Genomic DNA, 17010 nt, shown 5'->3' on the forward strand with positions numbered 1-17010 from the left:
TCAAATCTATCTCAAGGGTCAGGAAAGCTTTTCTGTAAAGGACCAGAAAGTAAATATTTTTGGCTTTGTGGGCCAACTGGTCTCTGTTGCAACTACTCAATTCTGGTGTTTTAGCGTGAAAGTTGTCATAGCCAGCACATAAGTGAATGAGTATGAGTGTGTTCCAATAAAACTCTATTTACAAAAGCAAGTCTTGGGCTAGCTTTTGCCCTTTTGTACATTCACCAACCTGTATACTATTTTACTCTTTGTTTTCTAGTTGTTCTACCGATTATATATTTTTTCTTGTCTTTCTGCCTTCTTTTGGCTTATTTTTAAAAAAATTCTATTTTCTTCCCTTGATTAGCCTATCTTCCATACTTATATTTTATGCTTTATATGCCATTTCTGAAGAGGGGGCGATTTTTAAAAAACTTTATTATGGAATTAAAGCATTTTCCATTTTTTAAACTTTTATTATGGAAAAATATACCTTCGTGTGTGTATGTGTATATATATGTATATATACACACTTTGTATGCCATTTTTGTTTTTTTTTAACTTTTTATTGTGGCAATTTTTAAACTTAGTCAGAAATGGAGAAAATAGTATAAACCACCACATAATGAGTATAACACGTAAATTCATAAAGTTTAAGCCTGATGTTCTTAACATTTGGAACCCTGCTGATTTGTTTTCCTTGTTTTTGTTCATGTCGTGTTATTTCCTTATGTTCCTGGTTGTTTTATGAATATATGCTGGACATATGTCCATACTAGGATCCAAAAGCAGAGTCTGAAAAGATCTGGTTTGCAGTTCCTGTACTTGCCTGTTTTGTGGTTCATCCTTACTCCTGTGGTGTTCCTCTTTGGAGTCTCAACACAAAGGGTATGGGATTTACCATACTTCCCCACCTTTGGTAGGCCTGAATTCTTTTAAATTTTCTCTTCCTTGCCCTGTGAGGCTATCAGTAACTCTGCTCCACTTCTCAGCCTCTCAGCTACATCTTCTAGATACTTCCAAGGGAAAAGCTGCCCCACATACCTGGCTCACTTCTCTGAGTATCCTTCTCTTAGATGTTGGCCTACTCTCTGATGTTTTAGTCAGTTCCGCCTTCCCCAAGTCCTCAGTTTTTTCTAGTTGTCCTCAGTGGGAGGTTTTTGATTCAGTTATCTAGTTTAATATTACTGGAAACTGAACCACTTTTTCTTGCTGTTTAACTTGTTAATCTATCGGGCTATTAATATTTTCCCCTGTGTTTATATTTTTAGATTACTAAGATATTACCCTTATATTGTAGTATATTCAGAAAATACAGAAAAGGTTAAAGGAGCAGGAAAATGTCACAATGGTCTCAGTGAGAGGCCGTTACTGTTAATATTTCTTTTTACTTAGAGTGTTAGTTTTGTGGAGATGGGAGTGGGGAATAGTTTAGAGTTGAGCTTAGTTTGGATATTCTGAGTTTGAAGTAGTTAATATATCAGAGTTTAGTCCTGATTGAGATAGAAATATTGAGAGATGGCTCAGTGCAAGAACAGTGTAGTGAAGTTAATTTGGACATGGAAACAAAAAGTTGTTAGCTGAACCTCTCAAAGTAAATAGAAGAACAGTGGTAGTTGTAGAATGTCCTACTGTTAAGTTTAGCATGGATTGAGAAGGGCCAGGGTAAATATGGGAAAGAGAAGAGTAGAGCTTAAGTTTTGTAGTGTTAAGAATGCCAAGACAGCCTCATATTTTTTATTTGTAGATTATATGTTTATAGGATAATTTGTTTCATTTTTTATTCCATATTTCGTAGCTTTTATTGACTCTTTAAAACCTAAACTTATATTTGCTAAATAGTGGTTATATAAAACACAGTTTTGGAGTGTGATACTTACTGGTTAGTACTTCAGATCTAATACAAAATAAAGTAAGCTCAAATTCAGGATTTCAGACTTGCTGATGATTCATATTTAGTTTCATACAAATGACTATTATCAATCTCTTGTTCTATTAAATGTGTATAATGATGACATCAGAATGTTGAGAAATAATAAAACCATGTTAAATACACCAAGAAAAAATTAAATTCAAATGAGTTGTCATAGTGAATCAGTTTACAGAGAAAATTCAAGCATTAGCATTCATGTACTTCCTGTTCAAATAGCTATTGGTTATAAAGAAAAAAGAGTAATTATTTTAAGTTTTTCAAGTGGTATAAATTCTTTTAGTTCTACTATTTAAAGTAGATGTGCAAAAGGGCATTTAAAGATTAAATGGAAATTCATGACCACGTATCTACTTATTTTTACTATGCAATTTGAGATATCTTTTTGTTTTTGCAGTTGTAGTTGTAGTTTGATAAATTTGTTATGTTTTTGATCTTTAAACAAGAGGTATTATAATAAGGTATTTTGATTTAACAGAGCTACCATAGAAGAGGTATATTCTAGGTCAATGACAAAACTAGCAAAATCGGCAAGCAATTATTCACAACTTGGGTGAGTTAATTTCTTCTCTTTTTCAATGTTCATGAAATTATTAGATTCCCATTGAGGATATAATTATTCATGAATTTAGAGTATATTATATACTTCTTTAAAATGTGTCTATATGTATATGCTTTTGATGTTTTGAGTGGTTAGAAAATAAAATTGAACTTGTTGAGTCAGTTAATGCAATGAAGTAAGTGAAACTTATTTTTTCCCCTTTATTAAACTACTTAGTCATTTAGTAGTATAATTTTGAGATTATGAATATTATGTTACATGTATGCAAAGTATTCTAGTTTTCTGTAAATTCACTTAAATTCTGTTGCAGTCTAACAGTGATTTTTAAAAATTCAATTAAAGCAATGCTTTATTAAAATAATTAAAACTTATTTAAAACATCTCATGCTTTAGAGACTGTTATTAAATTTTCCCCTCAAAAATTGACGTTGAAGAATATGTTCTTTGAAAACTGAAAGCTTACATATAAAAAGAATGTATTAAAATGAGATCTGCTCATAGCCATAAGAACAATGGAAAGAATAATTGTAGAATCTGAACCGTAACAACTCTGGAAGGAATATTTGAATACTTGTAGTGTGTGATTTAATTATCTAAAAATTGGGAAAATGTAATAGTTTTGCTAAGATGTTGAAATGATTAATGTGTTTTAAAAGATTTTTATAGTGTTACTGGGTTAAAGATTCCTGTAGTTCTGGGATTCCGGTGAATCTGTGAATTCCCTGAAATTTTATGCAAAATTTTGTATAGGTATTAATGCATATTTCTGATAAAGAGGGTATACCAATTATCAGATATACAAAAGTGTGATCGAAAAACTTAAGAATGACTATTTTATAGAAATTCTTCTCAGTTGTACTCCAGTTCCTTCCCCTCTCTCCTCCCTCCATCACAACTTCCTTCTTTTCTTTATTGTCTCCCTCCTCACTTTCTGGCAGCCCCTATTTCTAAAAGCTGCATGTTGACATGCCTCTTACATTTTTCTTTATTGACTGCTTTAGAAGAGCCAGGGAGTAATTGAAATAACGAAAGCTAGCTTTAACCAATTGGCCTTGATTTTATTATAGGAAATTTTGTCTTATTCTTGGTTTCCAGATGGAAGATAGAAGGAACATAGATTGACTTCGACTGTCTGTTGATAAGAAAGTTACTGACAGCATTCTGTCTTTGGAATATGCACATTTCATAAATAATACGTGGTATTTTTTGGATTAGCATCATCTCAAGATCATCTGGTTTATAAATGTTAATGTTCTTGCATACTTAAGTATATTTGGCAAGAAATTGAAATTTGTCCTGTATTTTGTTGCATTTAAACATATTTTTGAATGGTCAGTTTTCTTTTTCAGTGCTTATTTTACATTGTGTATTATTGTTCAGGAAAAAACTTGTGTTGATTGAACTTTTAAAAATTGAATGATATTTGAAATTCCTTAAAGAAACCTGTATTAAAAGAAATGTTGAACCCCTTTGTGGTGTAAAGAATCCTCTGGTAAAGTAAGGGAACAGTCCCACGTTACCTGCTTTGTAAAGACCAGACTACTGTATATCAGGTTTACTTGAAAGTGAAGTACATGTATTTTGGTGCTGTGGTGAGTGGATACTTTTCATGTATCTTATTTTCTCTTGAAATTTTCCATCCAAGTACCAGCACCAGATTTAGTGCTGATTATATTGTTAAAATGTGAAATGAGATCCAATCAGAACAGTCCTATTCTAAGGATTTTAATTATCCTCTCTGAACTTCTTTATTATTGCTTAAAATGATTATTGCCAGTTAGCTTTCCTACTGGGTAGTTAATATAATAATTGTCATAAAGTTTATATAAGTAGTTTCTTTCTCTGACCTCTTACCTAGTGATCATTGCTGCTATTTTTTTTTTTTTTTAAAGGAGTTTTACTATAGAGACCACTTTGAAGCATGTACTGGTGAAAATATCTGAAGAAATACCTGAGCAAAGCATGGGATAAATTATCCTTAGATCATTCTTTACTGACCAAATTAGTTTAAACTAATCATTGGCATCTTGGGTATGATCCAAGAACCTATAATGTAGTAATCCTTGGATATACTTGAGTCTGCTGAAATTTTTAAATGCTCAGTATTGAGAAAAAGTGGTAGGGAAGTATGTCATGCATCTCACAGCCTTTAGTGTGTGTGTACCATTGAAATGTACAAATAAATAAAATTATGCCCAAGCAGAGGTTTCAGATAATGTATTGTAAAATAATTCTGATATAATTATTAATGAAGAAATTTTTAAAATCACATGTCCAAATTTGGCTTTTGCTTGTTTAAATTCAGAAAAATTATTGTTTTAATGGAACATTAAATAGTCAAAAATTGGAGTTTGATAATGAGTTAATTTTTAAAATAGACAGAGGTAGAAATGCTTCTGATACAAGTCTAAATAATCAAAGCAACTCATAGGATATGGTTAAATAAAAGGGGGTATGGCCAGACCTGTGATAAGTAGTCAACTCATTTCTATGTACCTTAGGTCCCCAAATATTTTAAATAATTAATCAAGAATCAAGAAATTAATGTCAGTCTGTCAGTCAGTCATTTCATTCTTCATTAATTTTAATTTTATCTTATGCCTAACTAAAATTGCTGGATATAGGATTATTGTTGCCTTTGGTTCCATCCTGGAGCCTTAAACTTTTTTTCTGCTTTAGGTAAATTATTCCCATGTTTTTTCTTTCTTCTAGAACATTTGCACCAATGTGGGATGTATTTAAAACATCTACAGAGAAATTAGCAAACTGTCACTTGGATCTTGTTAGGAAATTGCAGGAATTAATTAAGGAAGTTCAGAAGTATGGAGAAGAACAAGTAAAATCTCATAAAAAGGTATCACTTTTTTCTTACTAAAGAATTGATTGGTCAGATGTTGAGTGTTTTACTGTTCAGTCATTTTGATGAATTGTTTTATACTAAACAGACTAAAGAAGAAGTTGCAGGAACTCTGGAAGCTGTTCAAACCATCCAGAGCATAACTCAGGCCCTCCAGAAATCCAAGGAAAATTACAACGCTAAGTGTGTAGAACAGGAGCGTTTGAAAAAGGAAGGAGCTACACAAAGAGAAATAGAAAAGGTAATCATAATTGAAAATAACATCTCTATCGTGTCAAAGCACTTTCACATGCAAGACTGCATTTAAACTTCAGACTCTCAAAATGATCTCATTTTAAAGATGACACTGCATCTCAGAGTATTGATGATTTACTTAAGTAGCATAAAAGAAGGTTTGTAAAATATGTTGTATATGGTAAGCAGATTAGCAGACATATAAAAGAATGCTTTCTTTATGTTAATGACATTTGTAGAACATTTTTATAGTAAGGTAATTGATGAGATACTACTTGGTAAATGGTTTAACAATGAGGTGAACAGTTTTTTGAAGCAAGACTTGAGTATATTTAGAAAGGTATAGATTCTTGAAGTAAGATATAAATGTATCTTATGGGTTATTCATTACTGATGTTGAGCAGCATTTTTGTAATATTATGGTAAACTATAGCCCTTCCCCCCCCATGTTTTAATTTAAAGTAGTTCTTTTCCCCCTTTCAAAACAGTATGGTATATCTCATATGGAGTGATAATTTTGAAAGCTTTCTTTGTGAAATATTTGAGATATCCTGTAAAAAAGGAAACCAAATTGTACCTGTATAATAAATTTAAAGTGTACATACATGGGCAAAAACTAGAAGAGAATGTGGAAAAAATCAAAACAGTTGATGGAATTTGGGGTAACATTTCCTCTAATGTTTGGGCAATAAGTAAAATTTGGGAGAGGGAAAAAGATAGGCACAGTGAGTTCACAATTTGAAGACACATTCTATTCCAGACACCACAATTAATGAATAAAAAGGGATAACGAAACAAAATAGAGGGTCCAAAAAGAATATTATCTCTGTGGGAAAGAAATGGGATAGAAACCCGAAGTGTAAGTAGAGATTGTTTTTGCAGACTTGTTAGACTTAAAGTTCTAAGGCAGTGGAATTTGGCCTTTATGTGGTAAAGGGGCTGACCAGATGTTTCCCACTATAGTGAGGGATCAAGAGTCCATCTCACTGCTTGTAGCTGTAAGCAAACAACAAAGAAGACTCTTAACCTGCTGACTGGGCTAAAGCTTTACTGGAAGTTTGGGGCTTAGGGACACTGGAACAGAGACACAATCCTGAATAAGAATCAAGCCAAGGAATCAATTCATGACTATGTTGGCCATATCTCCAATATTCTTGCAGGTAAATAATTTGAAACTATATATTACTGATTCTAGATTAAGAGAGGGGCGGGAAGGGCAGGCCTGCGCGAATGAAGAGGAGGAGGAGAAGGGAGAAAAACAAACCTTATGTTCAGAATGAGCAAATAACCAAAATTCTAGAGCTCATCAAAGAAATCTAATACTAAGGCAACCAATAAATTTAAGAATTGGAATAAGGATTCACTTCACATGAAATATAAATATATAGAATAGATGAACAAAACAATTTGTGTTGAAGATGTTGAAAAAGATAAATGAATATCAAACTTCATTAAAGAAAATTAAGAAATTAGAAGAGGCGTAATGAAACAAGAGGTAGTAGAAAGGAAAAATAGCTATTTAGAAAAAAAACTTGGAAATGAAAAATATAGTTACTGAAATTTATTTGAAAAAGCAATAAAGGAGATAAACTTTAGACTTGATATAGTCAAAGAGTAAATTTGGAATATAGTACTGAGAGAGCTCACTCAGAACATAGTACAGAAAAACAGGTTACCAATATTTATCTAATATGAAATTCAGAAAAAGAATTCAGGAAATGGTGGGCAAGTAATATTTGAAGAGTTTAACAGCTCAGAATTTTCCAGAATTTAAGAAATTTAGAAGACCTCAGATTGAAAGTCCATTTTAGGTACCAAGCAGCTTAAATAAAGATAAGTTGAAGCCTAGACACTGAGGAAAAGAGTATTAAACACTACCAGGTATCTCTCTTTTTTCCCTGACATCTCTGAAATCAGAATGCATATTCACTTGATAGTATTTGTTCCGGTTTGCTAATGCTGCCATTTTCAAGATGCCAAAAATGGATTGGCTTTTATAAAGGGGGTTTATTTGGTTACACAGTTACAGTCTTAAGGCCATAAAGTGTCCAAGGTAAGGCATCAACAATCAGGTACCTTTACTGTAGGATGGCCACTGGCGTCCGGAAAACCTCTGTTAGCTCAGAAGGCATGTAGCTGGTGTCTGCTTGCTCCCAGGTTGCATTTCAAAATGGTGTTCTTCATCTTCCTAACGTCTCTGTAAGCTGCAGCTCCTCTCCAAAATGTCACTCTTAGTTGCTCTCAGGTCCTCTGTCTGTGAACTCCTTTAAAGGAATCCAGTGATCCAATTAACACCCAGCCTGAATGGGAGGGGATAACATCTCCATGGAAACACTCAATCAAAGAATTCCAATCTAATCAACACTAATATGTCTGCCCCACAAGGTTGCATCAAAGAATATGGCTTTTTCTGGAGGATATAATATATACAAACTGGCATAATATCCTACAATTACTGTTGGTAAGGTGGCACTTGTGGTGTAAGTCATCATTGCTTTTATATACTTGGTTGTTATTTCTGGTATAAACTTGTTATTTCTGGTGGACTGATTGTGGACAACTGCAGTTTCAGTTAATAAGCCCTTTACGGACCGTTTGGGGGAAGGTACAGGAGGTCTGATTGTTGTCTGAAAACCTTTTGTTGACATCTTCTGTTAAGATGAAAGTGTAAGTAAGCACCAGTGCTTGGAAGAAAATCTGGAGATAATAATGGAGCACTGTTTTAAGAAATGCCATGTCGGTGATGCTCTTGATGGCATAAAGAATGATGTTATGTAGAAAAAAAAATAGATCTTAGTGATCCCTGACTTGGAAGGTAATTCAGAAGACTCAGAATCTGAATATGAAGATGATTTAAGAGTATCTCAAACAATTCATTTCTCTGACTTTTGCACAGGAATGGTACAGAATAAAAATCTATCCCTAAGTTGGTCTAAAAGAGCTCATTTAATAAATGTAAAATAAAAACTGGAAACGATAAAGCATTATATCTTGTTTTAGTTAACATTTTTCTGTTTTAGTGGTACACAAGATAGTGGTGCACTTTACAATCAGTGGTATCTTAGATTTGCTGAAAAAGCAGTGGTCATTTAAAGATGGTTACTAAAAAAAAAAAAGAAATATAATCTGAATCTTCTTAATCAGCAAAAAGAAGATATAAAAATTTTTATTAATCCAAAGAAGTGAAGGAAGGAGGAAATAAAGCAAAGAAAAAGAATGGGTAAACAGAAAACTGAAAATAAGTTGAAAGAAGTGAGTCCAAATATACCAGTAATCTCAATACATATAAATGAATTAGATTTTCCTAATAATAGAATAATTTTCAAATTGGAAAAATATTCTTACTATATAAAACCTAAATGTTCAGCAATAGGAGAATGTTTCCTGTAATAGGACACTATACAGCATTTTAAATAAATGAACTATAGAAGATGAAACGATAGGTCTTGGATTTAAAATACTCTAGCAAAAATTTTTGGTGGGGGAAGAACAGATGAAATATTGAAGCTAGGTGTTGAGTTCATAGGGGTTTATTATACTTTTGTGTGCTTGAAAATTTCTATTATAAAAAAGTAAAAAAATACATGAGCTAGAATTCATGTATTAACGTGGATAAATCTAAAAAGCATAATGTTGAGCAAGAAAGCAAAGTTTCGGAAGACTGTAGAATTTGATGCCTTTTAAATAACAAATTTTATGCAAAAAATACTATTTAATATTTATGTACAAGTAAATATATATTAGAAGTATTAAAACGTGGTGACAGTAAACACTAAATATGATGGAAGTTACCTTTGGGGAGAAAGTGAGGGGAATGTGACTGGAAAGGGCAAAAAGGGCACAGGGCTGCATTTGTCTATGTAAAGTTTAATTTTTTTCTAAAAAATAAAAAGTTAACAAATATTGTATAAACTGGACTACACTTTAAAATAAATTAAATTACTTTAAAAAAGTTTGAACCATAGGAACAACTTACTTATAATACACATTGTGACACACATGCCAAACAAATTCAGACCCTGAATTGGCTTTGGCTTCCCTATCATTCATATGAAACTCTACTATCTAAATTAGTTGAAACTTTATAGAGGGTTAACTGCTGGGTTAAACACTGCTGTCTTTTCTTTTCTGTGAACCTCATTGGAGAGTGTATCTAGGTAGTTACTGTTTAAAAAAATATATGGTTGCTAGGGGTTGCACTTAAATAAATGATTATCTGATTCTTTGATAAAAACTGGGAAAGATTTTAATGTAATGGTTTAAATACAGTTAAAAAGGATTTCTTTTTGCTTAGCATATATAGGAGGTCTGTAGCATGTGGTTGTATCCAAGAGTTGTGAGTTGGTTACTGAAATCCAGTCTGTACTCCACTTTCTTTTCCTGTAGTGGGGTGGATAGCTCAGACTAAAGGCACTTTTTTCCTAATTATTCTGTTCAGAGGTGGCACCTTTGCTGGTGGATGCTCTGATTTATAATATATTCGGATCCGGGTCTAAGTAAATTATTTTTGCCTGTAATGAGGAACTTTTTATTAACATAAATGGAGATTTTTTAAGACAGATCTTTGAACCATTTTCCCTTGATAAACTAAAAAACAAATGCTTATGGGTCTTATGACTTAGTATGCTTCTCATCCTTACAAACCCTTATTTTTATTAAACTCACTTTTGTGGACTATGACTAAATACTTACATGTATATATTTGCTCCACAGGATGTTACTACAAAAAGTATGGGTACTTAAACATGTCTTATAATGTGTCAATAAATTTATTTGTAATGTTAAGGAAATTAATAAAATGTGGGATTTGTTTATTCTAATAGATAATCTGTTAAAGTCAATCTTTTATGGAAAGAAATGTAACTATTGCACTTAAAACATTTTATTGTTATATATACACAACACAAAATTTCCCATTTTAACCGCTTTCATGTGTGCAATTCAGTAACAATAATTACATTCACAATATTGTGCCACCATCACCACCATTAAAAACTTTTTCATCACCCCAAACAGAAACTGTACCCATTAAACAATAATTCACCATTTCCCCACTCCACCGTCCCACCCCTTCCCCCATAACCTGTAATCTGCTTTCTGTCTCTATGAATTTATGTAGCTATTGCTTTATTATTATTTATTAGAGAAGTTGTGGGTTTACAGAACAATCATGCATAAAATACAGGATTCCCATATACTATCTTATTACTAACACCTTTGATTCGTATGGAACATTTGTTACAGATGATGAAAGCACATTTTTATAATTGAACTATTAACGATAGTTCATGGTTTACTTGAGTTTCACTGTGTAGTATGGTTCTGTGGATTTTTCTAAGAAATTTTTATTGCTACCATATATACAATCTAACATTTCCCATTTTAACCACATTCAGATATATATTTCAGTGCTGTTGTGTTCACAATTTTGTGCTACCATCACCACCATCCAGCTGTTGCTTTTAAAGCACGATTTCCTCACTTAAGCAAAAATGCTTCAACTTCTCTTTTAATAATAACTTTACAAAAGTGGTCAACTTTATTATACCAGAGAATTCAGTTTTTATAATTCTCCCCTAAGAATATGCAGTAATGACTAAGCATTTATGCCATTCAAGAAGTTGTTTTGACTTAAATACTTTAATATTGCTGTATAGTTGCTTCCTATGATGGATGTTTCTTACTCTTAAAAAAATATAGGTGTTTCCAGTACAATTACATTCTGAAATTGCCTCTACATCTATTTATATGATACCACTGGTTTTCTTTAAATTTTTTTTTTTGTCATTAAACACTTTGTGAAAGGAAGTTACAGGAAAAATTCATTTCCTTTATTAATAAGTTCTTCTTTTGCCAGTTTCCAAAATGCTTCTTAAAGTTGGTATGTAATTTCCTTAAGATTTTGGATTATTATTTTTACCTTTCCAAAATGAAAGCTGATATAAAAAATACAAGTTAGAACTTAAAAAGGATAATTTCTTTCTTCCTTCATATTTCCAAATAAGAGAAATGAAATTTTACACAGTTTCCTGGTATAGAAAGTATTCTCCAAAAGACTTATCTGTTCACAATTGAGTTAGAACCAGCCCTTAATCTTTAAGGTAAAAATAATTTTGTGTTCAGAAGTAGTGAACAAGTAAGTTCATACACTGAGTTGAATGAATAGCCACACCAAGATTTATATTTAGAATATTGTGAAACAAAAAAAAGAAAGTTACGAAAATATGCTGGCTTAAAAATTTTGAAGTAATATTTCTACCCCGATTTACTTACTGAATATTTGAAGTAGCAAAACTGGTTAGAGAATATTCTGGAGACTCTTTAGTATAGGAAGGAAAAATGATGCTTCAGGAACTTCCTTCCATCTCTTAAAGTACTATAATTTTAAGTGTGATGAATAATGTGAAATAATTACTTTGTTTATATTCCAGAAATACATCATAGGTCTTCTGTAAGGAGTGATGCTCCTTCAGGCAGTCATCCTTTATTTCTATTATTATAAATTCTTTGTTGGAGTAAACACAGCACAGCATATATGTTTGTTTGGAAAATAATCATTATAACAAAGTATTATTTGAATTTTTTGTCTGTTCATTAATATATTAAAAACTAATTTAGGAGTTCACTAATTTTAAATAAAAGGTACAGAATAAATTCTTGCCGTTTAAAAATGACTTATTCATACATTTTTTGTTTTTTTGTTGGATTATGAAGTGATAATTTGCATGCTCTAATGAGAATAAGTATGTGTTATCACTTTCTCTCTCCAAGAGACATACTTGTTGAGGAGTCAAGATATACTGAATAGTGAAAAGAGGTTAGAGAGAGGGTTGAATAGTAAGTTGAAAAGGGGAGATATCTTATTTTTGTACAGAGCCTGTAAAAAGTATAGGAAAGAGTCTGTGAAATAAATTATTTTAAAAAGTATGGAAAGTGTCATTGTATCTGTATTTCTTTGGTATTTTCCATCTTTATGAGTCTCTTTGCATACAGCAGTTATTCCTAGGAGTGATCATACCTCATGTCTTTATCATTAGCTAACACAAATTATTAGGCAATAATTGGTGGAAAAGAAAAAGAGTAGATGTTAGGATGAGGAACAAAGAAAGAAGACTCTACTAGTGGGAGTACATCATTTTGCTGGGCTTTGTAATTAAGCATTTTACATAATTACATTTCATTACTACCACAGCCCTAAAAGTATTGTTACCATTTTAGCAGTTAGAGAACTAGAAAGCTTTATCAAAGACACAAGGTCAAATGTGTAGTAAATGAGAGCCAGAATTTGAATCCAGTTTCTTCTGTTTCCAAAACCAGTTTTCTTTACACTCCAAGGTAAAGTGGTATCCTATGTTCTTTATTTTAAAAGGCAGGAATGCATATAATATATACACTTAATTTAATATATACAGTTATATTTTAGAGAAAACACGAAGTTGCATTGATGTATGAATCTCTTGCCAAACCAACCCTGTGAGTAAACCCAACTCCTCTGTTTCCTGTTCTTATTCCTAGATCCTGAATAATGAGACCCATTGATATTGATTGGCTTTGCTACAAATTCCATTTTCCAGCTTTACTTGGCTCTCAGTGGTGCTTAGCAGTCCTTTTGCTCATCTACTCACTGTTGCATTCTCCATAACTATGCTTTCAAACTCTATTCTCTTTAAGCTCCCACCTCTACCCTACTCTGCCTTACTCTCAGCAGACCATCTCTTACTTCATCAAGAAATTAGAGAGCTTTATATCCTGAAATCCTGCAGCTTCTTTGTTTGATCTTCTTTGAACTCCCATTTACTCCAACCCTTACTCCTCAATCTCCCTATCTCTAAATTGATCATTCCTTTGAGAATAGTTAAGTTTCTTGATAGTCATCTGTCTGCCCCAGCCCACACGCTAGACATAATCTTTCCCTTCCCTGAATGTGTTTCCTTAGAATTCATCTTGACTTCTATGTCTTTTTTTGTTACTTTCTGCCAGTTTCTACTGTTAATGTATAAGTTTTGACTCTTTTTTTTTTTTTGGAACGTGTATTTATTTATTTATTTATTTATTTTTAATTTTTTAATTTTTTTAATTAAATTCAGTTTTATTGAGATGTATTCACATACCATACAATCATCCATGATGTACAATCAGCTGTTCACAGTACCATCATATAGTTATGCATTCATCACCCCAATCTATTTTTTGAACATTTTCCTTACACCTGATTATATTTTTTTATCTTCATTTTATTGAGATATATTCACATACCACGCAGTCATACAAAACAAATCGTACTTTCGATTGTTTACAGTACCATTACATAGTTGTACATTCATCACCTGAATCAATCCCTGACACCTTCATTAGCACACACACAAAAATAACAAGAATAATAATTAGAGTGAAAAAGAGCAATTGAAGTAAAAAAGAACACTGGGTACCTTTGTCTGTTTGTTTCCTTCCCCTAATTTTTCTACTCATCCATCCATAAACTAGACAAAGTGGAGTGTGGTCCTTATGGCTTTCCCAATCCCATTGTCACCCCTCATAAGCTACATTTTTATACAACTGTCTTCGAGATTCATGGGTTCTGGGTTGTAGTTTGATAGTTTCAGGTATCCACCACCAGCTACCCCAATCCTTTGGAACCTAAAAAGGGTTGTCTAAAGTGTGTGTAAGAGTGCCCACCAGAGTGACCTCTCGGCTCCTTTTGGAATCTCTCTGCCACTGAAGCTTATTTCATTTCCTTTCACGTCCCCCTTTTGGTCAAGAAGATGTTCTCCATCCCACGATGCCGGGTCTACATTCCTCCCCGGGAGTCATATTCCACGTTGCCAGGGAGATTCACTCCCCTGGGTGTCTGATCCCACGTAGGGGGGAGGGCAGTGATTTCACCTTTCCAGTTGGCTTAGCCAGAGAGAGAGGGCCACATCTGAGCAACAAAGAGGCATTCGGGAGGAGGCTCTTAGGCACAACCATAGGGAGGCCTAGCCTCTCCTTTGCAGCAACCGTCTTTCCAAGGGTAAAACCTATGGTAGAGGGCTCAACCCATCAAACCACCAGTCCCCTATGTCTGTGGTCATGTTAGCAACCATGGAGGTGGGGTAGGCCAATACCCCTGCATATGAAGTCCTTGAGGAAAAGATCTCTATCTAATTTAGTTTGTGTTCCTTACTGTCTAATATTTAATGTTATTAAGTTTTTATTGAATAAATACTTTGATAAAATTAGGACTGCAATAATGCAGTAACAGTTTTTTTAAATAGCAACTTTGGAAAAACAGATTTTCTGAAACAATGGAAACTGAGGAACATCAAGGAAAACTGATTTTCTCAACTTATGGGCTAGGGTTATAGTCATTAATCAGATGTGAATGAAATACATGTATTGGGGGAGGAGGGAAAACTTGACGTGTTTAGAAAGGAGTGCCATGTATGTTCTGATGGTATTTTTTTGGTACATTGTCTGGTAATTACTTTCCCAGAGTGGGTTAACATGTTTCTTAGTAACACTGTACCATTATAATGTGCTTATGCAATCTTACTCTGGGTTATAAAATAAGACTTTTAATTTTTCAAGGCACTTTCTATCAGAGAGAAAGGAGAATCAGCATTTAATTCCTGAGTAATTGTGTGACTATAACAAAAAAATGGCTAAGGATGACCTGAAAAAAGTTATTAAAATTCGATGTATACCAGTGTATTAGTATTCTCCAGAGAAACAGAACTGACAGGAGATACATACATAAGTAAGAAAGTGAATATTAAGAGATTTATTGTAGGAATTGCCTCATGTAACTATAGGGATTGGCAAATCCAAATTCTGTAGGGCAGGCCACAAGTTGGGAACTTGATTGACATTGAATTTCCCTGGAGAAGCCTCAAATTGGGAACTCTGATGAAGGTGATGAATTCCCCAAGGAAAAGCTGGTTGGCTAAAGTAGAGGGAGAAATCCTTTCTGACTGATGAAATCATTAGTTCTCGCTTTAAGGCCTTCAAGTGATTGGATGAAACTTCTCTCATTGCTGAAGGCAGTCACCTTTGTTGATTGTAGATGTAATCATCTATAGATGCAATCAGCTGACTAATGATTTAAATCCATGAAATATTCTCACAGTTCCCTGACCAAACAACTGGACACCATAACTTAGCCAAGTTGACGCATGAAATTAACCATCACAGTCATTTTGAAGTGTACATAGGGCTCATACCCTTAAAGTGTATTTTAATTTATTTCATATTATATCAAGAAAGAAAAAAGGTCATTGTGCAATTTAAAATGTTTTTGTTTTGTTACAGGCAGCTGTTAAGTCTAAGAAAGCTACAGATGCTTATAAAGTCTATGTGGAAAAATATGCATTAGCAAAAGCTGATTTTGAACAGAAGATGTCAGAAACAGCTCAGGTTGGTATTTTTAAGGTTTTGAATCTAAATACAGATTTTATTAGGCAGAAAAACAGGATATTTATGTTTGTGTACACTGATTAAGTATTAGACTTTTTCTGTCATAATTTTTTAGTATTATAAATGTTAAAATGCAAAGTCTCAGTGTTTTTATAATGCTACTTAAAAATATACATGTTGTTTTGGAGACTTAGTACCAAGATGTAATAATTTTGATGCCATAAGGATTATTTAAATAGACTATGGGAGGTGGTTTAAAGATAATTGGGGAAAATGAGGGCATTGGTAGATCGTGAAAGCCATGCTGATTTAAAATTCACTTTGCTTAAGAGGAACACTGGAAATGACTCAGTTAAACTCAAAAGCTTGAGATAAATTATATCTGATTTGGTGTTCTCGGAACCTTAATTACAGGTCTAGGTTTCAAATGTGTACCTTTTATGGATCATAGCTAAAATCCCCACTTCTATCCTTCTTGTTTTCCTCTTGCTTTATTTTTCTCCTTAGCCTTTATCATTTATCCAACATACTATGTATTTTATTTACTGTATTAGTCAGGATAGACTAGGTGTGCTAAGGTGACAGAAGACCCCAAAACTCTCAGTGGTTTACAACATCAAGGGTTTATTTCTTGCTAATGCTGCATGTTCATCATGAGTTGACTGCAGGTCTGCTCCACATCATCTTCACTCTGGTGCTAAGGCTGGTGGAGGAACCTTTCTTCGGACCATTCTTGGCATGGCTGAAGGACTAGTGATATAGGAGGCACACACTGGCTGTTTTACCCATATTTTTTATTGTCTGTCTTCTTCTAAAATGTAAGTTCTATGAGGGCAGGGATTTTTCTTGCAACAATTCCCAGTTCATGGTAGGCATTCAGTAAGTATTTACTGGATGAAAGAAGAACTTTATGAATCTGGCTTTTTGGACTTGAAGGAGTCTTGTCTCTTGAAGTGGTCAGTGTACTCAGCTCAGTAAATCAAAAGGCTTACATGCTTGTATGCTAGATGTGCTAGGTATATACAGTATATATGTAAATAAATTTCTTCCTGCTCT

General features: G+C 33.1%; 1 protein-coding gene across 1 annotated transcript in view; it reads left to right on the forward strand.

Moving 5' to 3' along the window:
• FCHO2 (FCH and mu domain containing endocytic adaptor 2) overlaps nucleotides 1-17010 on the forward strand; it is a 168437-nt gene that overhangs the window by 46433 nt on the left and 104994 nt on the right. The window contains 4 exon segments of the mRNA XM_037802054.1: nucleotides 2388-2462; nucleotides 5184-5325; nucleotides 5417-5569; nucleotides 15850-15954. Of these exon segments, the coding sequence (XP_037657982.1) occupies nucleotides 2388-2462; nucleotides 5184-5325; nucleotides 5417-5569; nucleotides 15850-15954 (475 nt within the window).

The sequence above is a fragment of the Choloepus didactylus genome, chromosome 13 (genome assembly GCF_015220235.1).
Source record: "Choloepus didactylus isolate mChoDid1 chromosome 13, mChoDid1.pri, whole genome shotgun sequence".
NCBI lineage: Eukaryota > Metazoa > Chordata > Mammalia > Pilosa > Megalonychidae > Choloepus > Choloepus didactylus.